This window comes from Eubalaena glacialis, chromosome 13 (assembly GCF_028564815.1).
Source record: "Eubalaena glacialis isolate mEubGla1 chromosome 13, mEubGla1.1.hap2.+ XY, whole genome shotgun sequence".
Taxonomy (NCBI): Eukaryota; Metazoa; Chordata; class Mammalia; order Artiodactyla; family Balaenidae; genus Eubalaena; species Eubalaena glacialis.
Genome location: NC_083728.1, coordinates 12,028,006 through 12,053,084, shown reverse-complemented (window position 1 = coordinate 12,053,084; position 25,079 = coordinate 12,028,006). Strand labels below are relative to the sequence as shown.

The 25,079-nt window shown below is 45.6% G+C and overlaps 1 protein-coding gene and 1 non-coding gene across 2 annotated transcripts; both read left to right on the top strand.

Moving 5' to 3' along the window:
* The first annotated feature begins 1,527 nt into the window (after positions 1–1,527).
* Positions 1,528–17,563, top strand: RNF114 (ring finger protein 114). Its single transcript, XM_061208209.1, has 6 exons — positions 1,528–1,700; positions 5,779–5,929; positions 8,004–8,110; positions 8,431–8,545; positions 14,092–14,199; positions 15,729–17,563. The coding sequence occupies exons 1-6, from the start codon at positions 1,561–1,563 to the stop codon at positions 15,792–15,794; spliced, it is 687 nt and encodes a 228-aa protein (XP_061064192.1). The 5' UTR covers positions 1,528–1,560; the 3' UTR covers positions 15,795–17,563.
* Positions 12,561–12,695, top strand: LOC133104618 (small nucleolar RNA SNORA70). Its single transcript, XR_009703675.1, has one exon. It is a non-coding gene; the product is annotated as a small nucleolar RNA SNORA70 (small nucleolar RNA).
* Positions 17,564–25,079: the final 7,516 nt, after the last annotated feature.

Sequence of the window (25,079 nt, the reverse complement as noted above, 5' to 3'; positions counted from 1 at the left end):
AAGGTAATTTAATCTCTCTGTGCTTCGATTTGCATAGTTGTAAAATGTGAGTAGTAGAACCTAAGTCATAGCTTGCTCTGAGGATTCATTCATGTAAAGTGCTTAGAATAATAAGCATACAAAAAGTTCACTATTAATATAGTATTATTTCAATCCTGTCCTCCTGTCTCTCTGACTAAGTGTACGAGCTCATGGAAAGTTCATTTCAAGAGCCCAAACTGGAGGCACTCAGTGGATTTGAAGCCCGGGTCTGGGACTCCCCTGCCCTCACCGTCCTCCCCGCTCTCAGCACAGGGTCTGGTAGCAGCTACAAAGCCAACACAAAGGCTTATAAATACCCACAACACACCTCTGCCTCCACTAAAGCACCCCCATCCCTGGAGAGGAGAAAGGGCACTTTTGGCTGGGAAGAGGTCAGATGCACAGGTGCCTGGCATAGGAACAAGAAAAAGAAATGGTAAAACGTAAGCATTGGCCCTCTAGGGTTGCTGCCTACCCACCCGCCAGGTTATTCGTTTGTGAAAAGATGCCCACATGGCAAGCTAAAAATAATCCTCCTGCTGCCAGCAGGTCAAGCAAAATCAACCCAGAGGACTGAGAATGGGACAAATGAGGCGCAAATTTGCATTCAATTTATCTGGCTTAGCAAACGTGGTTTATTTGTCCTGTGCAGACTCCTTACTGTGAGGGCTTTGTGGCCTTTCAGGGTGGAGTTTAATTGATCATTGACTTTCGTGGTTAAGAAAACCACACAGACTTGTTAGCAGAGCCTGCCTTTTAAAAAGATGTAGCTTTTGTTAAGTGGGCTATATACAAGAGCCAATTTGGTGCAGTGAAAAGTGGAGAAAGTTGAGATTCAAAACATCTGGGTTCTAGGCCTGCTCCTTTCAAGATTGAGGTTTAGTCTCTCTGTTCAAACCCGAGGCTCCCCACCTTATACAGAGCTGGAGCTGGACCCCATGGCCAGGAGGCATGTGGACACAATTTTAAATAGTTTGACTCTAAGGGAGATAGAGATTACTTCTGCTTTCACCAGGAAGTCTCAGTGTGGTGGTAGTCTGTCTTCAGCAACTCTCTAATCATGCTTAATCTCCCTTTTCAGCGGCAACAGTATCCAGCATGAATTTATAAGATTGTATTGTTTCCATTGTATTTTTCCAGTGTCCTGTAGAAATGCGATACTGATTTTCTATTTGTAGCTTGGGAGTGATAACAGATCTCCCTTTAAATTTTGTTTGCTGAAGTTTAAAGAAAGAACAACTCGCTTGAAGAGAAAGATTCAGTAATAGTGCATAAGTAAATATTAAGTAATAGTAATAACTATTTAAATTTGGGAAACAGTGGCTGAAGCACAAAGCCTGTTCCACAAAGCCAGTCTCTGGATCTGGCTCCACATTTTCCAGATTTCCCTCCCTCCCTCCCGTCAGAGAGGCCAGGAGGCGCGGCCCACCCGCTAGCCCCGCCCCCAGCCCCACGCACGTTCCATAAGCCACGCCCCTAGCTCCGCCCCTCGGGCTCCTCCTTCTCGGCCGCCGTTGCCCTGCGCTCAGCGGCGGCAAGATGGCGGCGCAACTGCAGGATCGTGATGGTGGTTCGCAGCTGGCAGGGCCCGCGGCGGAGGCCGACCCCCTGGGCCGCTTCACGTGTCCCGTCTGCCTAGAGGTGTACGAGAAGCCGGTGCAGGTGCCCTGTGGACACGTGTAAGTGGAGGGTCAGGGGCCGGTCGGGGGGGCGCCTGACTGGGAGGAAAATGGAGCCGAGGAGCGAGGCCTCAGCAGGGAGGGTCTCGAGGCGGGAGCGAGACGACATGGAGTTGCTGGAGGCCCGTGGAAGTTGGCGGGGTGGTCTTCTCTTCCGCCCTGCTTACACCCAAGTATCCCGCTCTTCTGTTGAGCTCCTGCTGTGTTACAGGCAGCCTGCCAGGCTCCTTCCCACGCGCGATGGTGGAGTCGCACCCTGCTGGGGGTTTGGTAGGGTCTAAAGTCGGCTCTTGGGGAGCCAGTTTCCCTTAAATAGTCTGTACGTGGCCCCTGAAGTACACTGTGTATGGCGTCATGTGTCCAGCTGTGCCAAGTAATGCTAATGTTCACTGCAGTTGGGGAAACGCCGGACTAGACCAAAAGAACAAAAGGGAAGTCTTGATGTAGATCTGACCAGTCTGCCCTTCACTGTGAAAGAGGTGGGGAGTTGGCAGATAGGGATTGTTAGCATTCCTACTTGGGTACGAGGTTTGTTTCATTGCATTTGAAATTGTAAAGCCTCCATATTGCTAATAGACTGCTTATAACGACTAAAGGAGATGTGTGTGAAAATGTCCAGTATAGGTTCTGGGGTAGGTGCTTTGAGGTTGGCTGGATTTGAATCTAAGCCTTGCTCCATCAGACACACATCAGACGCTTAAGTTGAAAGAACTGTAGAGAATGTGGCTACCTTCCTCTTGCTACTGGGAGTTGGATTTTCCTCTGTGGCCTTCCCCAATGCTCGTCACGGGCATCATCTTGGTATTGGTCTTAGGACCCCTCTGTTGGTCAGTAGGCACAATAGGCACCTACTGGACCTCATGGGCATTCTTATTTTTGCAGCACTCCTGCAGGGGAAGAGGGTTGGAGGCCATCTTGCAGGTGAGGGCACTGAGGCTCACTTAGGGCAGGTTCACCATTGTCTACTCTCCCCAGATGGACTGCAGGTGTCTGTTTGCCAGTTCAGAGAACAGTTGGCACCTGGCAGGGGCTCTTCAGGCACACTGACTGCTTTTTGCTTCTTCAAGTGCACCAAGCTCTTTCTAGCTTCAGGCTGTTCCTGTTTGCAGTTCAATTAACCTGGAACTCTTCTTGCCTCATTTGCACCTCCCCCGTCACTATCCCAGATCCTTTCCAGACTTCAGGTCCCAGTTTAAGTTACCTCCCTTGTCACCATCCCCATTTAAATTACGTCTCTGCTTCTTTCCTGGGGCTTCTTTCTCCTACCTTGCACAGAGCAAAACTTAGGGATCACGAGGGCAGTGATCATGTCTGTTTTGCGCCTCTTTCTGTCCCAGGTGCCCAACGTAGTGTCTGAGCAACCATCTTCCAATCTTATGTTCAACTGGCTAAAATATTTGTGTGCTCAACTATGTGCCAGATTTGGGGACACAGTAGGAAACAAGGTGATTCTGCCCATGGACTTCACAGTCCAGTGAATTGATGATAAATAAGTACTAATAATGCTCAAACTTTTGTCAAAACTCATTATGCGATGGGAAGGTATTATAGAGATCAAACCTGGGGTGGGGGCAGGGGGAGTGATCAAGTAAGGAACGAATGAACTAAGAAATTAGTGGTGGAAGCATACTTTGTGAAAGTTGAAGTGGAGCCTAGGTAGCTTTCTCGTTGAGTCCTCTTTTCCTTGGATCAGTCCTCCTTATTATGTTTACCTAATTTTGGATTAATTCAATGGATTTCATTTACAGTTAACATTTATAAAGAGAATTGACCCAGCACAATTTGCCAACTGAAGAGCAGCAGAATTTGAGGTTTCCTTGAGCCAGATGGACCTTTCCTAGGTCAGAGGTCAGGGGGCAGTACTGGGATTCAAACCTTGGCTCATTTCTATACTCACCATACTAGCTCCGTGTATTCATCAGTTCAGTGCTGATTGAAGACAGATGGCTACACCTCTGTGAGGGCAGCCAAGTCTCCCTTAGCTCCAGCCAAGTGCTTTTTGCTCTGCCTGGTTGATTTTTGCTAACTTTTGTGCTTGGAAGTGAGCATCACTGCAGCTCCGGCTGCGTGGGGCATTGAATTTTTATAAAACTTTATTTCAAGCCCTGAATTTTACATCCCCCTCCAACTTAGTGGAATACAGCTGGAGAATGGCAGGTGGCTGGGTGCCCAAGAGAAGGATTTTCTAAGTAGCATTATAACAGGAAGTGGAGCATCTAGAAGGCTGAACTAGAAAAAGGCCCATAAATAGGAAATGGAAACTAAAAGCCAGTCCAAGATACAGGGGCCATTTAAAAGCAGGCTTGTTCGTCGGGCATGACTCAGTCACAGAGTGGCTTGTGAACATTGATCTCTGAGCTGAACCTCGGTGTATGCTTGAAGGGAGGCTTTGAGCCGCTTTTATGTACAAGCTGGGTTTGATTTCATTATGCTCTCTGGGATCTTCTGTGCTCTCTTGGGTTACTCTATTGATCTGCCTTTGAGAAGAGGTACAACAAATGATGGCTATAAGGCCCCATCTGCCTCTTTAACCTCATCACTTATCCTCTCCCCGTGGTCTACCACATCATGGCCTCAGAGACCTTCCCTTCTACCTTTTGGTTCCCGCTTTGCACTTGGTGTCATCTCTGTGGAACTCTTTTCATCCACATCTGTGCGGCTCTCCTCATAATTTTAGGTCTCAGCTCAACTGTTACCCCTTAAAGAAGCTTTCTATGATCCCCTTCCCCCACAGCTGATCTCTTTGCCTTGTTTTATTTCCTTCATATATTTAATCACTATCTGAAATTAACACTTGTGTTTTCCTCTACCCTGGAATATAAGCATCATGATGACAGGGACTTTGTTTAGTTCACCACTGTGCCCTCGGTTGTGAATCATTAGACCCCCTCACCTTCTCCCATCCTGGTTTAGAATTTTGTCTAGCAGCATTTAACATCTAGCTAAATAACAAAAAGGAAGAAAATTTTTAGAGACAGTAAAAAATGGTCAGATGCACAAATTACCTTTGATTATATGTCCTGAGTTCTTCCTGGCAGATTTTGTTATCTTGTCTGTCAGGTTGAGTATGTAGCCAGGGTATTTTCATGCCTTATTATTCCTTCTTTCTCTGTACCGTATCTGAGTATCACCACCTGTCTAGGCTTCGGACAGAAAGTTGGTCATCTTTGACTTCTTTGCTTTTCCAAATTCAGTAAATTACCAAGTCCTACTGATTCTACCCCTGAATCATTTCCTGAATTCTTTATTGCCTCGCGGTTTCTTGCCTTTGGCCATCTGTTTGGTTTCTACATCAAGTCTTTTCTCGTCTTTCCTCATCTAAAAAATTTTTAAAACCGACAACTCTATTGTTCATGAAAACGCCAGAGTTATTTTTCTAAAACTTGAATTTGGTCTGGTTGCTACCTTGTTTTAAACACCTGGCTCCCTACTGCTTATGAGGAAAGGTGTTAAACACTCACGATGCATCTGAGGAAATAAAAGTCTAAGTCTAAGGGCCTGGAATATTCTTCCCCTCCTGTACCACTGAACTCTTTCTTTTAAGGCTCTTTCGCGGATGCTGCCTCTGAAGTCTTACCAGCTCTGTCCTTCTTGGGTCACAACTGTTGCTCTTGACTTTGTGTTTCCATAGTGCTTTGCATTCACCTCTAATGATAGCCGCGCCTGTTTGTGGTGCATTTCATATGTGCTAGACACTGTAGTAAGAGTGTGCTATGCATAATCCATCCTCCCAACAATCCTAGAAGTAGGTACTATGATCTGCACTTCACAGAGGAGAAACTGAAGTTCAGGAGATCCCACCAAGATCCCTCAGCGGCAGGGGCTAAGGTCTGAAGACTGTGCCGTCGCACCTTCTGCCATGTCATGGGAGTTTGCATTTATTTCTGTTGCTGGACCTGTGTGTTCATTGCAAGGAACACCCTCCCCCCCTTTTTCTTGCCCAGCAGGACTCAGTGTTTGAATCAAGAGCAGGGAGCAAGTTGTTTTTTATTCATTGATGTCATTTTAAAAGTTTATCCATTTTTGTTGTCTTGTCTCCACGATGCATGACGCAGGTTCTCTGTATGTCTTGTTCTAGCTTTTGCTCTGCATGCCTGCAGGAATGTCTGAAGCCGAAGAAGCCTGTCTGTGGGGTGTGTCGCAGCACTCTGGCACCTGGCGTCCGAGCCGTGGAGCTCGAGCGGCAGATTGAGAGCACAGAGACTTCTTGCCATGGCTGCCGTAAAAATGTATGTGGAAGTAAAACGGAAGAGTCAGTGTCTTTCTATAAGATGGGTAAAATGTAGATCTGTTGCCACGTTGTTTCTGAAGTTAGAGCGTGACTAAGTGACTAACAGCACGTGTGCATGCTGGTTATCTGTGGCAGTGGCTGTGCTGTTGCATTTTGGTAACCTTAATTGGTTGTGGTGGGGTTTTTTTTCCTTTAAAAATTGGTTTAGTATATTACATAGTTTAGCTTTGAAAGCCATAGAAATCAGTTGTCCCAGTTTTTTCCTGCAAAAGACCCATTTTCCCAAAGCAGCATACACAGTTTTAATTAGAATATAATGACAATGATATTTCTTAATTTTTTAAAATATAAAATGAAGTCAGTGACTCAAAGTTACCTGCTGCAGTGAGTTTGAGGGGAATTTTTTTTTTTTTCTTTTTTTTTTTTTTGGCCACGCCACCCGGCATGCAGGATGTTAGTTCCCCAACCCCAGGGATGGAACCCACGCCCCCTGCAGTGGAAGTGCGGAGTCTTAACCACTGGAACACCAGGGAAGTCCTGAGGGGAAATTTTATAATGTATATTACTAAAGATATAAAACTTGTTCAACTTTTTAGCACTTGGCAAGGAGGAATTGTAGTGCAAAGGTCAATATGAAGTCATTTGATTATAATAGCAATATCTAACATTTGAAATGCATCCATACTCTTTTGTATGACCATATTAGAGTCAAGAATATTTATTTTAACATCTGTTGTAACTGTACAGGTTACAACATTTTATTTTCAAAGAGATATACACAGCATTATTGGTTTTTAAATCATTATGATTTTATTAATTCCAGACAACACAAAAATATAAACTAATGTAGGCTTGTTCCCCACTCCAGAGATTACCTCTTTAAAAATGCTTCAATTTAGAAGGCTGCAAAACATTTTTCTGCCCATTGACAAACACAAGTGTGGGATTTCTACAAAATAGGATCATACTATAATATATACTTCTACAAGTTCTTTTCACTTTTGAAAACTTTTTTTTACTTAATGACTTATTTGACATCCTCGCATGTTAGTTTCATTACTTTAACACCTTAATACGGTTAGCCATAAAATGGATATACCTTACCATTTCTTTCCTTTCAGAGTGATTTAGCACTAGGGGTACACAGTGGCTGCAGTTCTGAGTAGGGCTCTTTCCCATCCCTTTTAATTGGGAGCTCTTTGATAGACAGCTTGAGGTCAAGTTCTTTAGCTGGAGATAAGACAGAAAGAAGCATCATGGTAAGCCAGAGCTCAAATACTGAAACATATTTTTCCTTGTAGTTTCTTTTGATTTAGAAACTCAGTATACTGAAATAAAGTTTCCTGTTACCTTCATCTTTCTTTATGTATGCATGATGAGTTTTTAAAAATTTCTGTATGCTTTGTGATTGTATTATATTATACCTCCAAAAATGTTTATCTTCCCTTTACCTCCTCTTTCTTCATTCCTTACACTTTTTCTTTCTTTTTAGATCACCTGTGATGAAGCACTCTTCCTGTGGGTTTTCTTTTCTCTTTCCATCTTGCAAAGACTAGATTTTATTAGAGAAATAGAATTCAGATTCTGGGTTTTTTTTGTAAGATCATTTATCACTATCTGGTGATAGGATATAATTGTTTAACTAGGATTACTAGCCTTTATCCCTTTTACGTAAATCATCACTTTTCTTTGCCGCACTTATAATGGAATGTGGTTCTTGGCTTGCGTAAGGAGATTAGTTTAAGTGCTAGTGTGGAAAACTTTAAAAACTTCACTGGGTTTGGAGTGTCTCTGTGAGCAGAGAGCATATCATGAAAAAAGCAAACCTCTCTGAGAGTGATTTTAGAGTGGAAGCAGATATCCTTGTTTGGTCAAGTAAAACATCAGGCTTGGTATTAACAGAAACCCTGCAACAGTCAGAGTTTCAGTCGCATCAGCATAGCCAGGAGTCTGGTGAGATTGTTTGCCAGGGTGATATAGGTCTAGTTTTCATCTTGCCTTCGCTTTGGGACTATGTTGGACTGGGTACAAGATCCTGACTAACTTGTGGGCTCTGATTCTTCCTACTTAAGTTCTTCCTATCCAAGATCCGTGCACATGTGGCCACCTGTTCCAAATACCAGAATTACATCATGGAAGGTGTGAAGGCCACCACCAAGGATGTGTCCCTTCAGCCAAGGTAAATGACTCTGTCACTCTCTTAGGTGGACGTCTTTCTTCATGAGTTTTGGAAAGTGGAGGTATAATTGTTATGCTGGCTAAAGCTGACCTAAGGTTTTGTTTTGGGGTGGGTGTGGAGAAGGACTCTCATGTTCACTTCAAATATTAGCTGAGCTGTTATTTTCAAATCATTTGACCTGATGCATAAGTGATCATCAGAACCCCTGTCGTAACACATTGAGTGAACTTTGCTCCTTTTGGGAGGGTACAGTGATTGAAATTGTGCGGAAAGGTACTCACAGAGAGGTTTCTTCTTTTTTCCTGCCTTTCATCTTCCAGAAATGTCCCAAACCGTTATACGTTTCCTTGTCCTTACTGTCCCGAGAAGAATTTTGATCAAGAAGGACTTGTAGAACACTGCAAGTTGTTCCATAGCACGGACACTAAATCTGTGGTAAGAGTAACTCTTTGAGTTTTTTGTTTTGTTATGTGGGTTTTTGTTGTTGTTGTTTTTTGAATTTTTATGGGGAAAGAAAGACAAACTTAACAAAAATTACAGGGTTAGTTAAATGAACTCTATGTACCCTTCACCTAGAGTCACAGATTAATAAGATTTTACCATATTTGCTTAACCATACTCTATATACATATTTTATGCTAACCATTTGAGAATAAGTTACAGATACCATGACCCTTTGTCCCTAAATACTTCAGCACATGTCTCCTAAGAAGAAGTAATGTCTTCTTAGAAAACCACATTTTTTTGTGAGTTTGATTTTCACATTCAGGAATTGTAACATTGATACAATCTAATACCTCCTTTGGAATTCATGTTTAAATTTTAACAATTGTAGTGTCCTTCATAGCAATCTCCCCTGGCCCCCAAATCCTGGATCTGTGAGTTATATTTAGGTGTCATGTCACTTTAGTCCTCAGTTTTTCTTTGTCTTTCATGACCTTGACATTTTTAAAGAGGACAGGCCAGTTGTTTTGTAGAACGTCCTTCAATTTGGGTTTGTCTGTTTCTTCATGATTACGTGCAGGGATGCTACATCGTGCAGGGATGCTACATCGTCCGGGTATACATCAGGCGGGTCATGTGATGTTTGTTGTTCCCATTGTTGGTAATGTTAACTTGGATCCCCTGGTGTCTGCATAAAGCTGCCATTTTCCATTTGAGTAGCGTCTTCATAGTTGTGGAGAAAGAGAATGTAGATGAAATTATTAGGAAAGTGCTTATCAGTCCTTTGATATTTAATTTATATATCAAGGCTGACATGTAGTTTTCTTTAAAAAAAAAAGTTTGAATTTGGTCCATCTCAGCAGTGTTATCCTTCCCTCTTAATGTGATTGACAGACTAGGTCTTAATACAACTTTCTCTATAGTTTTGTTTGTTTTCCCATTTATCTCACACTGCTTCTGTTGAACTATGTAGCAAGTTTTATGAGCAGATCTTCAGCTCCACTGCTGTAAAAGATGGTGCACAGACTTGAGCATGAGCTTTTGCTAGTAGAATTAGGCCTGATGGCAATCTGTGTTTGTCTGTCTTAAATCTTAAGATTCAGCTAGTCTGTTTGAGAATACCTTGAATCTTCTCTTTATTGAACTCCTTGCCAAGTCCAAATTCTGGTCAGTACAGCTACTTTTTACACTGGGCTCCCTGGACTCTTAATGTTGTGCTGTGACAGATTCCACAGATGAATCCCCCCTCTCTCTGCTTTTCCCAACTCCCCAAACTAGGGAACTGGGCTGGCTTGGCCCAGCGAGCACGCTGTTTTCAGCCAGGCCCTATTGCCGCTGGCGCACACACACACTGTCTGGTGGCTATTCTGGGCACTCTCTTTTCATTAAGTTCCTGGCATGAACTGTCCCCATCTTTTCCACAGATAATGGTGAGTCCTGCTTTTCACTAAGTTCCAAGTACCAGGTGTGTGTTCCTTTCTTCTCTGTTCGTTCTGTCTCAGGAGCTCTCTGATCTATTTCTGAGGTCACAGACTGGCAGCCTGTCTGGTCCATACACAATTTCATTTCCCCAAACTTTAAAAATTAGCAGATTTCTCAATCTTGATACTCTACATTTGAGAAATTAGAAGTTCCGGCAAAAGTTGGCTGGCTCTGAGTAGTGCTGGCCCCTCTAGATGGGATGGCTCACAGACATCCTGCTTTGCTTGTTTGCCTTTCCCGCCGGGTTCCTGTGAACACTTGAATGTGCACTCCTCGTTCTGTGTCCTTATCATCCCCTCGTGCTGAGGAAAACGCTCCATTGCAAGTCCGCCTCTTCTCTGCCCGCATCCTCAGATCCAGGTGGAGGACTGAGACTAGGGCCTTGCCCTGCTCCTGAGGCTTCCTCTCCCCACCATGTTTCTCCTGTCACCTTCAGCTTTTCTCTCTACCTACTCCTAACACTTGCTTTCCTTCAGACATGCCCAATCTTCCCTGTCTAATTGGTGGGAGGAATATTTGATCCTCTGTTTTCTCTCTATAGCCTGCAGTTTCTCTTTTTCTTCAAGCTTTGGTTTGTCAGCTGCTGCTGTCTCTTCCGTGTTCTCTCCTTTATCCCTTTAGAATCCAGCGTCCACTGCTGGCATCACATTCTCCATGGGCCCAGCTGGTCTTCTTAAGTCCTTGTTTTCTGTCACCTCGCTGCAATTTTTAAAATTTGTTTCTTTGTATGTAGTCAGTTCCTTGTATAAGAAGTGGACTGTGGCCTCTTCCCCTAGACTCCTGGTTCCCTCTGTACCATCAGTTATTCAAGTATTTTTTATATTCTTGCAATTTAGTTTATGTTTGGATGTGATAAATGCATTATATTACCACTTGTCATTTTTGTATAATAGAAGTAAACCCAGTGTAAAAGTAAAACACCACACCATGCCTGCCGGCCTTTCATGAGATCAGTCACAAAGAATTGATTATTTTCTCTCAAAAATAAACAGCCCCATCATTTGATACTAATACCTGTCCTACTGAGATCTGTATCTTTATTACATAGATGAGTGTTGAGGTTTCTGAGGCAGATGCCAATCTGGAATGGCCATCACATCCCAGAGCCATCTGGGATGAGCCACTTCTCAGCCGCCACGGCTTCAGATTCATCTGCATTACACTTAGTAAATCCCCACTCCTTGGAGACGCAGATGTCCTGGTGGCCAGGGAACCTGAACTTGGCCCTGCTCAGGGCCTCAGTCACCTGCTCCTCGTTCTGCAGCTTGGTGTGGATGGGCGTGATGACTTCGCCAATGTGGACTCTGGCTACTGTGCCCGAGGGCTTTCCCAAGGCACCCTGTATACCTGTCTGGAGCCTAGACTTAGGACGGTCTGAGGCCAGACATTTTCTTTTCCTATGATTCCAGAATAGCTGCTCAGTACACATTCTTTGTCTGCACTAAGCATGATATGTTCTATGAAAATCACCCCAAAGCCAAGTTTTCAGCTGCTTCTTCAAGATGTTTCAGTTATGGTTCTTAATAACCAATTACTAATTGAAAGAGCAAATGAGCTTAGGCACAGAGATACACAACCACCACCACCTGCCCCCACTACCCATTTTCCATTTTAAAGTTAGCCAGATGAGCTCAACTATTTTAGTAATTATGAAAACTAAAACGGATGTTAAGTCAAATGATAGAACTACTCAAATTCATTTCCTACCACTGTCTCCCCTGCACTCATTTCTGGAAGTGAGTAAGTGAAGAAACCAGCGTACCACGCACACTAAGTGGACTGCCCGCATTGTGAAGCTGGTTAGTGCAGAACCAGTACTGGAACCCAGTGTCCTGGCTCCTAAACCAGTTCTCTCTTAACAGCATCAGAGACACCTCTGTGGAGTGCTCATTGGCCTCTGAGTAGTGTTGAACTGTGTGTGTGGAAAATACAAAATTACGTCATCCAGAGACATTTCTAGCTTTCAAATGTATGATTCATGCTGTCCTCCTCTTTTGTCCCCCTTTGGATGCAAGTGACAACTCATTTCTACACACTAACCAGTGTTGTTGACATCTGTCCACATCAGTACATGTAGATCTGATTCTTTTTTAATGAGCTTCTCAGTTTTCCATTACTTGTCTGTACCATGATTTAACTGGTCCCTTATTGATAAACGTCAAGGTTACTTGCAGACGGTATCAGAAAATTTGATGAAAGACTGGATATTAAATGCTACTAAAAAAAATTGTTGATCGATGGGTGAGATAATAAATAGTACTGTATTTGTAAAGGGAAACATTTTTAGGACTGTTGTGAAACAGTTAAGGGTGAATTGTTGTGTCTTATTTTTAAATGCTTCATTTTTTGCTGAAGTAAGTATGCCAAACTTAAATCTAGGTGTTGGGGATAAGGGATGGTTTATCAAACTATTATCTACTTTCCTATAGTTCTGAAGTTTTTCATAGTACATTTTTAAAGGGTGTCATAGATTTTAACATACCTTTGCCTATATTTACGTATGTCTGAAAAATAAAATCTTAGCCTGCAGCCAGTTAAGCCGACCGTGCTCTTTTCTCCATGGGGGCCCGGTGTGCAATGGCTGCAAAGAGCAGCCTCCTTGGTAGTGTATGCAGCCTGTTGCCTGTACGGGTTGCCCGAAGGGACCTTGGAGACAGCCCTTTCCAGTGGACATTCGTGTCTGGCCTCAGGCCGTCCCCAGTCTAGGCTCCAGACAGGTATACAGGGTGCCTTGGGAAAGCCCTCGGGCACAGGAGCCAGAGTCCACATTGGCGAAGTCATCACGCCCATCCACACCAAGCTGCAGAACGAGGAGCAGGTGACTGAGGCCCTGAGCAGGGCCAAGTTCAGGTTCCCTGGCCGCCAGGACATCTGCGTCTCCAAGGAGTGGGGATTTACTAAGTGTAATGCAGATGAATCTGAAGCCGTGGCGGCTGAGAAGTGGCTCATCCCAGATGGCTCTGGGGTCAAATACATCCCTAATCGTGGCCCCTGGACAGAGGCACTCATGAGACCTTGGCCCTGTCCCTTCCTCACTGAGGCCCATCAGTGAATCCCACTTCCTAACAAAAGAAGAATAGTAATAAAGTCTTAGATATGGATTAATGTGGTCAAAGGTTAAGTACACTCATAATTTTGATAGATATTGCTGAACTACTCTGTGGTATCTGGTACTGCAACCTAATTTTTTGTCCTTTTTTTCCCTCCTTTGGCTTCTTGAAATCCCTCTGATTATTTTGTCTCTGTTGAAGCCTCACTTCCTTCAGCCCTTGGTCCTCTGTTCTGCTCCTCTCCTTCTGCAGAACTCCTTAAACGTCAGTGTTTCAGCCCTTCCCTTTGGAAGCCTCCTCCCCCCCAGACTCTGGTTCTGATCTTGCTCTCCTCCACAGCGCCAGCCGCCTGCCTAGCTCCTTCACCATTTCGCATTTATCTCATGTCAACCCCCTTGGTCACATATCTTCCTTGTAGATGGTGGGGTTCCATTGTCAAGCCAGACCACTTACGCCTACTTCTCCCCACCCCCTCGCTCCTCGCCGTGAATTTTCCATTCTAGCCAGACTCATTGGCTGCTTGCCATGTACTCTTTGTCTTTCCAAATATCTCCCGCTCTTCAAAGCCCAAATCAACCTCTTGTGTGAAGGCTCTTTAGCCTGAGCCCCCTCATCTGAGCATTTACTTTATAAAAACAGCACGTAAGGCTGTGTTTTACTTCCTTGGGATGTTGCTCATCTGTCATTTCCTTGGTTTTCTTTGTGCTTTTAGATCATTTTGTGTGCTGGGTTGGAAGGTCGTAGTCTAGGCTCCTCCTAGGCTGACACAGTGTTCTCACCTCAGTAGGGGATCAAAAATGGGTGGTATCGTGGCCTAAGCCTTCTGACTCGAGTAGGAGACTGACGGTGTCGTCTGGGATGTGAATGTGCACTTGAAGATGTGACCAGGCCCTGGACTGGTGGTCAGGAAAGCTGTCCTGGAAGAAAGGTGGCTGGACACAGGCCACAGAGGGCTGATGTCAGCTCAGACATCCAGTACCTGATACCGTGCTTCTTTTTTGAAAGGTTTGTCCAATATGTGCCTCGATGCCCTGGGGAGACCCTAACTACCGCAGCGCCAACTTCATAGAGCACATCCAGCGCCGGCACCAGTTTTCTTACGACACTTTCGTGGTGAGTCTGGAGCCTGGGCTCTAACTCCTTCCCCCAGGGGATGGCACAGCTCCCTCCCTTCTCTTACCTGGAGAACTGTGGGCCTCCTTGGTGAGTTTTGTCACTGACGTGATGGGCTCCCTGGAATGACAGCTGTGTGGTATTTAAGAAGATGAACTGGCCAGTCATCTAGACTGAGATATAGTAAGCTTGCTTTTATTTTATGTTTTCCAAAACTTTTGTCCACTTCGGTATGTGGTTTCTACCTGTTATGGAACCTGGTTTCGGATCCTTAAGCTCAGGTGCCCACGGGAACCAGGCAAGTAATGGAAGTGATTCTGCTAAGGAATGGCAAGCTGGGCGGTGTGTGACTCAGGTAATGCAGCCAGCAGCCCCAGCTGATTGTTGTTGTGTGGAAAGACGGGCACAGCATTGCCAGGCTCCTCCCCGCCCCAGCCCCAAGAAGCTGGAAATGCAGAATTTCATATGACATATCCCAAGTTTATTTTAAAGTACTTCAGGTCAAACGAAACACACCAACTAGCCAAGTGTGGTCATCAGGTTTACATCCTTTCTCTAGAGCTGAGTGGTTTTGAAGAGCACACTGTTGTCTTGGCATTGTAGTGGCAGACAAATCCGGCCAGCTGTTTAAAGTAAACCTTTTATTTGCATATACAGATGTCAAGTTCGGATTTTAGAATAGTATTCAGTTTTTTTGTTTGTTTGTTTTTTTGCTGCATCGAGTCTTCGTTGCTGCACTCGGGCTTCCTCTAGTTGAGGTGACGGGGGCTACTCTTCGTTGCAGTGCGTGGGCTTCGCATTGCAGTGGCTTCTCTTGTTGAGGAGCACGGGCTCTAGGCGTGCAGGCTTCAGTAGTTGTGGCACGCGGGCTCAGACTCGCGGGCTCTAGAGCGCAGGCTCAGTAGTTGTGGCGCACGGGCTTAGTTGCTCTGCGGCATGTGGTATCTTCCCGGACCAGGACTCGAACTTGTGGCCCCTGCATTAACAGGCGGATTCTTAACCACTGCGCCGCCAGTCACGTCCCTAGTATTCAGTCTTAATGACTGTGTTTCAGGACCTGAGAAGGAAAGCATGACTCTTTCCTGAGTTGTCATAAAGAGTATTTTACTTTTGGCCTAACAGTGTGTCTGAAATTCAAGACTTCAAAATAACTGTCGTTTTGTTAAAGATGAATACAATTCCCAAGTAGATAGCTTTGCCTCATTGAATCAAAAAGGCTGCTTTCACTTCGGAGCGCTCCAGGTCTGAACGCTTGGTCTGTGCCAGGCTTCACTCAGGTGCTCTCTGGTCCCCACCCTCCCGTCTGAGGGAGCCGTCATCATGGTCATCGTCAGGATGAGGCAGCCGAGGCACAGAGAGATCAAGCAGTTTCCCAGAGTCATGCAGCCGGCATCACAGACCGTGGAGCTGGCCCCTGGCCTCTGGCCCCTCTCCAGAGCCACCGCTCACATGCCCTGCTTCTCTGACTGAAAGTGAGTTCTTGCAGCTGCGCACAGTTGGCTGAGGCTGAGCGTCTTTTTTGCCCGTAGGATTACGACGTGGATGAGGAGGACATGATGAACCAGGTGCTGCAGCGCTCCATCATCGACCAGTGAGCAGGCTCTGCTGGGGCTCGTGTTCCAGAGCTTCCATTACGTGTTCAGCGGGAAACGTGTGACTCCTCCACCTAAATGTACAACAGACCTGGAAGTGAGCCGTGGTATTAGGACAGGGTCACTTCCGACAGGGAACAGGTCCCCAGATCAGAGCCCTCCTTTCCTAGGGCTCTTCCCCTACTGTTTACCCTGTTTGTCGCATGTCTGGTCTTGCTCCTCAGCCACGTCCTGCAGCTTCTCCCTCCTTTTTGGAAGGGAACCCAGCTTCTCCACCTGTCCTTGTTTCACATTTGAGCCTCGTGTCCGATGTTGACCTCTCAGGTCCTCTGAGCCAGCCAGGACCTTTTCTGGGTCATGAATAGCACAGATGAGGCAAGCGTCTCCTCTCCTTGTCCCCGGGGTGTGTGAGCTCTGGCAATAATGCATCTGATCAGTGATGGAGCTCCTTCTGTGCTGTGCAAGTTCCTGTTAGTTGGTCCTCGGCAGCAGCTGCCAGAAGCTGGAGTTACCTCATGGGAAACATTTCACACGTCCTGTTGGGGTGAATGTTCTGGACTTAACATGCTCTGGTGCTGGAAGTTTTGCTTAGTGATATTTTCCTACCATTCCTGCACACCCTTAGGAGTAACTGGTTCAATCTTAAATGCCTGCATGGTGCCTTTTTAGGATAAAGGTGTAACCACATATTTTTAGTGAAAGTAAGTGTTTCTGGCTTAGGAAAGTTAAACTCCATTTATCCATAAGTGGGGAGGAGGGTCACCTAAGTGAGGTGGGAGGGCCATAGCTTTTTGGTTCTGATTTTCAAACTAATGAAGTATTTTCCAATGACTTGGTTATGTTTGCTTCTCTGTTGGGGAGCCTGCTTATGTTCCTGTCCTTGAAGCACAAAAAGGAGTCCTCAAATGAATAAGAAGTCTGGGCGCTCCAGTGGATACTCGTTCTTTTATTTGGTAATTTAGATTAAACTGCGTGTTGCTTTTCTATCACGAATGGTTTCCGTATAAAACTGGTTTCAACACGTAAGTTGGTGTGTGAAGACCTGCCTTCTAAAGCAGAGGGGTTGGGGAGGTCTGGCATCGCCGCTGCTGTCTCTGACAAGACACGCTGTTCAGAAGGCACAGCACACTTCCTGGGAGCAGTCGGTAATGGAAACTGGCCACTGGAAACTTGCTTTGCTAATAGCTCCGGAAGCTTGAAGTTCGACTGTTTCACGAATATTAATAAATACAAGGCTAAGCGCTGTCTAATCTGTAGGAGCAGAGCTTCTGATCCACCAAAAGGCATCTGGGTTTAGGTTCATTTTTCCTTGTTAGACCGCTTGTCTGAATATGGACATTGTTTATGGTCAGTGGCTGAGGTTTCAGATGACAAGGGGCTCTGGGCCTGTGCACTGCGCTGTGGGCCTCGCGCTGCCTGCCAGCGAGAGCTGCACATGCCCAGGGCCCAGCAAAGACGGGCCCTTTGGGGGCAAAGTAACTTTTTCTAATGTGCTGTTGCTTGGGAGGGCCCGGATGTTATGGTCAGCTTCTTCACTGTAATTTCTGGAAGAAGTTCATCTCAGTCTAAGTTTAGAGGGAAATTTGACAAAACCTTCATTTGCGGGACGTGATGATGGTGGTCTCACTGGTGATACCAAGAAACTGAGTTCCTTGTATTAAGTGCACTTCATGTATTTCTAATAAGACGACTTTCCAGAAAGTGACATTTGTTATGTTCTGGCTTTTAAAAGGTGAAATATAAATAAATTTCATAATTTATCCAACTGGTAAGCTGTAGTGCCTGTTTTCATTAACCACCATTTGCTGAAGTCTGGGCCTGGGGGGGCCTCCGGAAGATTGTTGCTCTTTTTAAGGGGAAGGTCTTGTCTGTCACGAGTGAGTCCCATCTGGCTCTGATCTCAGCTCTGACACTTCGCCGGCTGGCTTCACCGGGCCTGTCTTGTCTGGAGAACGAACCCCCTTCCCCGCCGAACCCCACCCCCCATGAGGCAAGAAGTGGCCATGTTCCATGAAACGACTTCAGGTGCCTTAGCGGCAGCCCTGAGACATCATAGTAGAGGGTTCCACACGTGAAGATCTGAGGTCATGGGCGTGTTTCCGTGCTGCACTCTGCCGCTGGCTGTAGGACGTCTGGAAAATACTTCCCCCTCCCGATTTAAATAGGTTTTAATAGGATCTGTCTCCTACATGTGGAGAAGGGACAACAGCGGGGAAAGAGGGAAAGCAGAGACCAGGGAGGCTGCTGTTGGCGGTTCCGGGCAGGAGACAGCGGCCGCTTGGGGCCGTGTAGCCATGGGTGCTGAAGTTGTCTGATTCCGTCAGATATTTTTTGAGGGTAAGGTGTGAAAGCAAGAGAGGAGTTGCCATGAGAGAATGACACCAAGGTTTGGGGCTTGAATGACTGGGGGGTGGAGTTATCTTTCTGAATTGAAGGGAAGACTCCAAGAGGAGCAGCTGTGGGGGAATCAGATGTTTTAGGGATGGGTACCTAGGCCTTGGGATAAGACTTCTAGCATCATGCACAAGATACAGGAAGTGCCAGCTCTCAAGCAACTCAAGTAGGACTAGGACGTGCCTGGGACACTTAAATAACTCTAAAAGTTACTCTGATGTTGTCAATTACTCTGATGTCAAAGATGGATGTGGATCAAACTATTTCTTAAAATGTATGACTAGACAATATATTTCTACACTTGTTTTAAATATAGTATAATTAAAAATAAGTAGGCATTAGAAGTATTTCATCTTCAGTGGTAAAAGCTCTCACATTCAGTTTGACCAAAAAACTTTTTTGATTTCCTTATATTCAGGCATATATGTTGTTTACTAAGCACCCATTATGAGCCAGGATTGTGCTAGCCACTGGGGATTTATACACTAATCAAATGTATAATTACAGACTGTTAAGTGCTCGTGGTAGGGGATTAATAAATGGTAGCTATTTCATAAATAGTAAATACCTCCTACTTTATAAAGAAACTAGAAGCCGGAAGTCCAAAGGGTTACAGAAGCATCTAGATCTTTTATCCCTTCTCCACCTGTGCCTTCTCCCTTTCCTGTAATATTGCATGGGAGTGTAATTTCCCCAAGTTAGGAAGTGAACACCAGGAATATTCATACTAAAAAATTATTTGTTGTTTGTTTGAAATTCATATTTAACTGGGTGTCCTGTATTTTTATCCGTTAAGTCTGGAAACCCCAGTCGATGTATATTAGCAGAATAATGTCTTGAACATCTGCTATATGCCAGGCAGCTCACACCTTGTCATTAAATCATTTGTGCAGTTACTTGTTTTAATGGCTGCCTCGCACACTAGTAAGCTCTTGAGGGCAAGGACCGTACCTGTCTCGTGCACCACTGTCCTCCACACTGGACCCCGAGTATACTCAGTAAATATTCCTAGAATTGAAATGGAACTAAAGGGAGCCCTTTTACAATGATACTTCCTTTCCATGGCGACTCTTCCAGCCCGGAATTAGGGGCCAGTACGGTGGCGAAAAGAGCCTGAAAGAAGCTGGCCCCGCTGTCTAGCGCGGGGAGGCGGGTCCTCAAACCGGAAGCGCAGGAGCCAGGACTTGCTGGGCAGAGGGGGCGAGACTGGGGGCAGGTAAGATTGCTGCTGCCTGGTGGGGACCTGACCCGCCCAGGCCCTCGACGTGATCCCTGGAAGCTCTCTTGCCTTTTTTCCTCTCTCAATATCCCCTGGCCTTCCGCGGTATCTGCTGAATGTCCCATATGAGGCTCAGCTGGGCGTTAATGAGTACAGGAATAACGACGATAGATAATCATTCTCATCCCGGGTTCCTGACACAGCGCCTGCCCTCAAATAATTTTTATTTAATCCTCCCTCCTTTCTCTCCTGAAAGGTGACCAAAACCAGGCATTCAGGATACTACAGAAAAGTCAATCTGATTGAATCCTCTTAACCAGCCTTGCCATTACACACGTGATGGAGTGGAGGAGGGAAAGGGTGAGTAATTTGCCCGAGCGGAACAGGAGCGACTTGGTGGTACAGCATAGAGGTGTGAATAGACGCATGGTCTCAGGCACACTGCACAGTCCCCAGCATCTACACTACTAGTTGTGTGACCTTGGACAATTTTTTTTTGGTTTGGCCGCGCCATGCAGCTTGTGGGATCTTAGTCCCCCGACCAGGGATCAGACTCGGGCCCTGGGCAGTGAAAGCGCAGAGCCCTAACCACTGGACCGCCAGGGAATTCCCTCGAACAACTTACTCTAATCTCTTTGTGCCTTGGTTTCCTCGTCTGTAACGTGGGGTTAATAAACGTGTCTTCCTCACGGAGTTGTGGGAAATCTAGTGAAATAATCCACGTCAAGCATTAGAACGGGGCCTGGCACAAAATAAGTGCTTAATAAATGTGAGCTACCAGTGCCACTACTGTTTTTCTCCTCCATTCTTGAGACCACCCAGCAGTGCTCAGCCTCACCCAAGCAGCTAGCAGCTGTAAATGTTTGATGACTAAGTACTACTATTAAGTGAAGTGTTTCCCAAACTTGCCCTGAAGACATGAATTACCTGGGAGGCAGTTGCTCCAAAATAGATTCTCAGGCTCTTCTCTTAGAGATTCTGATTGGCAGATGTGGGTGGGGCCTGGGAATCTGTATCTTTTAAAAAGAGCCTCAGGTAAAACGCATCCTTAGGCTAGCTAGGAAATTCTATTCTGTACACAGGCTAGTGTTACAACACGTCTATTGCAGCTGGGGTGGGGCAGCCGCTCAGTTGATGGTTAGAACCAGGCGGACAAGCTCAGTTCTTACAAGACTTTAGTGATAACTCTTCTGCTTATAAAAATCATCTAGACTATCTGTTTGGTCTCACATGATGACCCCACAAATTATTTACAAAGGGAAAATTAGTAACTTTGTAGTGGAGAAACCTAGCAGACACCTTCTTTACTGAGGGATCAGACTTAGTATCCCCAATAATGGGACAAACCGTGGGTGACTTGACGGGATGCACTCGAGGACGCAGCACTTCCGAGGTTCCTGGCAGAAAAACGTTTAACCTGAGTCTAATTATAAGGAAACATCAGGCAAGTCATCCAAACTGAGGGACATTCTTCGAAACTCTTGAAAAATGTCAAGGTCAAATTAAAGAAGACTAAAGAGGCAAGCAACCAACTGCAATGCTGCATGATCCCGGGTTGGATTCTTGATGGGATAGGGGTTGCCCTAAAGGATGTTAATGGGCCAATTGCTGACATTTGAATATGGATTGTGGAACAAGTAATAGTATTTTATCAGTGTTAGATTTCCTGATTTTGATAATTACACCACAGTCACATAGAGAATGTCCTTATTCTTAGGAGATATGCATAGAAGAGCATATCAAATTACTCTCAAATGGTTCAGAAGAAAATTGTACATGGCTGTGTATAAATACATAAATAAAACGATAAAGCAAATATGCACAATGTTAAGAATTATAATGCTTATTGTTTTAAAAAATAACAGAAGACAGGTAAAGCAGAAAAATCTGAAAAAGAAAGTGGAAACCACTTCTCATCCCACCCCACAGACAACCAGTGATCATTTCTTCAATGAAATACTTACATGTCCTTGGATCACCATATTTTTGATTGAAACTTAAAATGGGCAAATGCTTTACTTCTGGTCTATAACCTGCATTTTTCACTCCATGATCATCTCTCAACATCCTTCCTGTCATTGTGGTGTCATTTTTAATGACTGCATGATGCTCCTGGTGAGGATGGACCATACTTTATTTATCAGTGGGTATTTAGGTTGTTTCCAGTTTGACGGTGTCAGCCTAAAACAATAATACAGCTGGTTATTTTACCAACAAAATGAGTTTATCCAGGAGCAGCAAAGAATTGCAAATCGGGACATGCAGCTATGGCAAACCACATGTGAGTCTGGTAAAACAAAGGAGAGGAAACTCTTTTATAGAGGAGAAGGGGAAGTTGGGAGGGGCTGTTATAAACAAAAAGTCCATTGGAGGAAACTGGGAGTTCAAAGTATAGTGCCTTGTCATTGGCTGCATTGTGACAGTCTCTCAATGGCCGAGCCATTGTCAAGCAAGGAGAAAATCTTTCTTGCTCCTGCTGGTACTACTAAAATAGCGTCACTTCCTGCCAGAGATGCAAGGTACATCCCCTGTTGGGATTTGTATTGACTTCTAGTGGCATATGCATGAGAGCTCCCCCTTCTGGCCTCCCGACTCCATTTTAGTGAGATTTCTTTCCCTTTATTAATTTTCACAACTGTTATGGACTGTGCTAGAGTGAGCATCCTTCCAAATATGTCTTGCCTGCTCATCTAAGCATTTTATATACAGAGCTGCCGGGTCAAATGGAGACAGGTTGAGAGAGGCAGAAATAGGGAGAAAGACTGAGAGAGACAGGGGCAGGCAGAGTCCGGGGAGACAGAGAGAGACATGCCCAAGGTGAGACAGTGAGAGAGAGAGAGAGACAGAGTCAGAAAGAGACTCCCAGAGAGACAGAAAGGGAAAGAGACAGAGATGGAGAGAGACAAGGAGAAAGAACAAGGTGGAGGGAGAGACTGGGATAGAGAAGGGTTGCTGCTCTCCCGGGAGACTGAGAGGGAGCTGGTCTGAGGCATGGAGGCCCTGACAGCCTGGCCACAGGAATTCAGGCAGAGAGTGACTAAGCGACTTCTAGGAACACACCCTACAGATACAATTGTAGATGAGGTCAGTGTCCTTTGTGCAAGGATTATCATGGGACTGTTGCTTACTATTGTAAGCAGAAGATGAGAAGCAACCTCATTGCCCATCATCAGCAGGGGACTGGTTATATAGATTGTGCTCTAAGTGCTGGTTGGAGCCAGTCTCCAAGTAGGGCTGCCAGACTTAGCAAATAAAAATACAAGAGATACAGTTAATTTTGAATTTCAGGTAAAGAATTAATTCTGTTCCATGCAGTCTGATACTAAAAGCTTATTTGTTGTTTATATGAAATTCTAGTTTAATAGGGTATCTGTATTTTATTTGGCAACCCTATCTCCAAGATCAGTGAGAACAGCCAGGTGAAATCAAGATAGAGGGTGTGTGTGTGTGTGTGTGTGTGTGTCTGTGTGTCTGTGTCTGTGTCTGTGTACACGTGCCTGTGAGGAGGGCTTCTGCGGTGGCTTTTCCAGGTTCTAGGTCCCAACCTACGTGGTAGTTGTAGTTCAAGGGAAGGGACCTATCCAGGGTCACACAACCACAGGTGGTAGGGCTAGGCGGGACCCCACCTTTGTGCTTTGCAGTAATGTGCGTATATGTCTTAAAAGTGTTAATGTGTTAAATAAAAATATTAAAAACAAACCATAGTTTTCTAAACTCCATTTGAACATTTCTAATTTTAAAAAAGACTGGCAATCTCAAAAGCTGCAAGGGCCATCTGGGGGGAAGATATTCTACAGAATGGGAACACCACATGCCAAGTCGCTGAGACCGGAGCATGCCTGGTGTGGTCTGTTGTGGCTGGACCCTCATGGGGGAGGTGGGCTCAAGGGGCCTGGGGCTCTCTCGGCCCCAAAGCCTCTGCCATCTGAACTAATTTCTCATCCTGGAACACTCGTCTGCCCCTGGGCTTCTTAATCATGGTGGTCAGCGGTCACTGCCGCCTGGAATGTCTTCTTACTTCCCTTTCTCACCTGCCCATCCTTGTGACCTCAGCCTGGAGTCGGTCAGAGTCTCACTCCTCTGACTCACCTGGGTCCCTCAGGGTTGGCGAATTGCCCGTTAGCACTCTTCCTCCCTCACCTGTGAGCTCCTCGAGCATCGGGGCTTGTTTGTGTCTGGCTGATTTATTACAATATCCTAGCCTGCTAGGCCAGGGACATCCCATCGCTTGCTCACTGTGACTTGGGCATGTTAGCATGTCACCTCTCTGAGCCTCGGTTTCCTTATCTATAAAAAGAGGCTGATAATCTTGCCTACCACTCAGGGCTTGCTGTGGGGGTCATATGGGCCAATGTGGCGGCAGTGGGAAAGGGAGAAGACGTTAGCATCTGGGAGGTGCTGTATGAACTGAGAACAGCTCTGGGGAAGGCCGTTGTGGGCAGAGGGCACGGCAAGGGCAACGGCCCTGCTATGGGAAAGAACCTGTATGAAGAGGAAGCAGGAAGGTCACTGAGGCTGGAGCAGGTGAACAGCGGGGACAGAGGAGGAGATGAGCCCCAGGTTAGGTAGCATCTTGTGAGCCAAGAGCAGGGTTTGGATTTTATTTTGAGTCTGAGACTAAGGTAGCTTTGACCTAAGGAAATAGTTTGTTCTCACTTTCCCCTCCTTGGCAATATCTGCCACACTCAGTGGTCCAGAGATGCACAAAGGTCTCCAGGTACGAAAGGTGGGCACAGGTGGGGAGAGAGGAGGCCCTGGGGCCTTACCTGGAAACAGGCTCAGCCTTCTGTCAGGAAGTGGAGATAACAGGGCGATATCAGTGCAGTCCGAGGGGCGAGGCTGCCAAGGCAAATTAGACGGTCTGCGAGATTACGGATGTCAGCCCCTTTGGCAAACGCATGATTAGCCAGGCAAGATGCGCTCTGCACCTTAGCGAGATCCAGGGACCTGCGTCAGGTCTGGAACATCAGTGGACCTCCAGGTGGGATGCCGGCCCAGCAGGTGTGGAGAGGTCTAGCTTCAGGGCGCCACTCAGCACCCACACATCCACCCACCACCCTCAAGGCCTTGGACAACTGCCTTTTACCCAGGGAGACCCCCTCTTCCCAGCTGCCTGGGACCGTCCCAGGACTCGCTCGGTCCTGGGCAAGCCAGGATGGTTGGTCACCCTACTTATTTACCCCCATTAACTAGATGAAGAAACTGGGTCTCAGCGGCAGGCAGTCAGTATTTGCCTGGGTTTTGTGGTTGGGTTTTTTTTCATGAAAAAGTATTTTATTTGAAATGGTGACACATGCATCTGAAATAAAACATTCATACCCTTCAGAAACGGTTTGGAGAAAAAGAAATCTCCTTCCCACCCCTGTCTGCTTCCCTCCTCAGAAGTAACCAGATTCTTGGGTCTAATTGTACAGTCTGGGCCTAAACTTATAATTTATTAAGTTCTGCACAACAGGCAGCCTCTGAGATATTCTGTTCACCTGAATTTTTTTCACTTAAAAGTGGGAATTCCCTGGCAGTCCAGTGGTTAGGACTCGGCGCTTCCACTGCAGGGGGCCCAGGTTCAATTCCTGGTCGGGGAACTAAGACCCTGCAAGCTGCGCAGCGTGGCCAAAAAAAAAAAAAAAAAAGTATATGAGTTCTTTCATCCATTCAGCTAATATTTGTTGAGCACC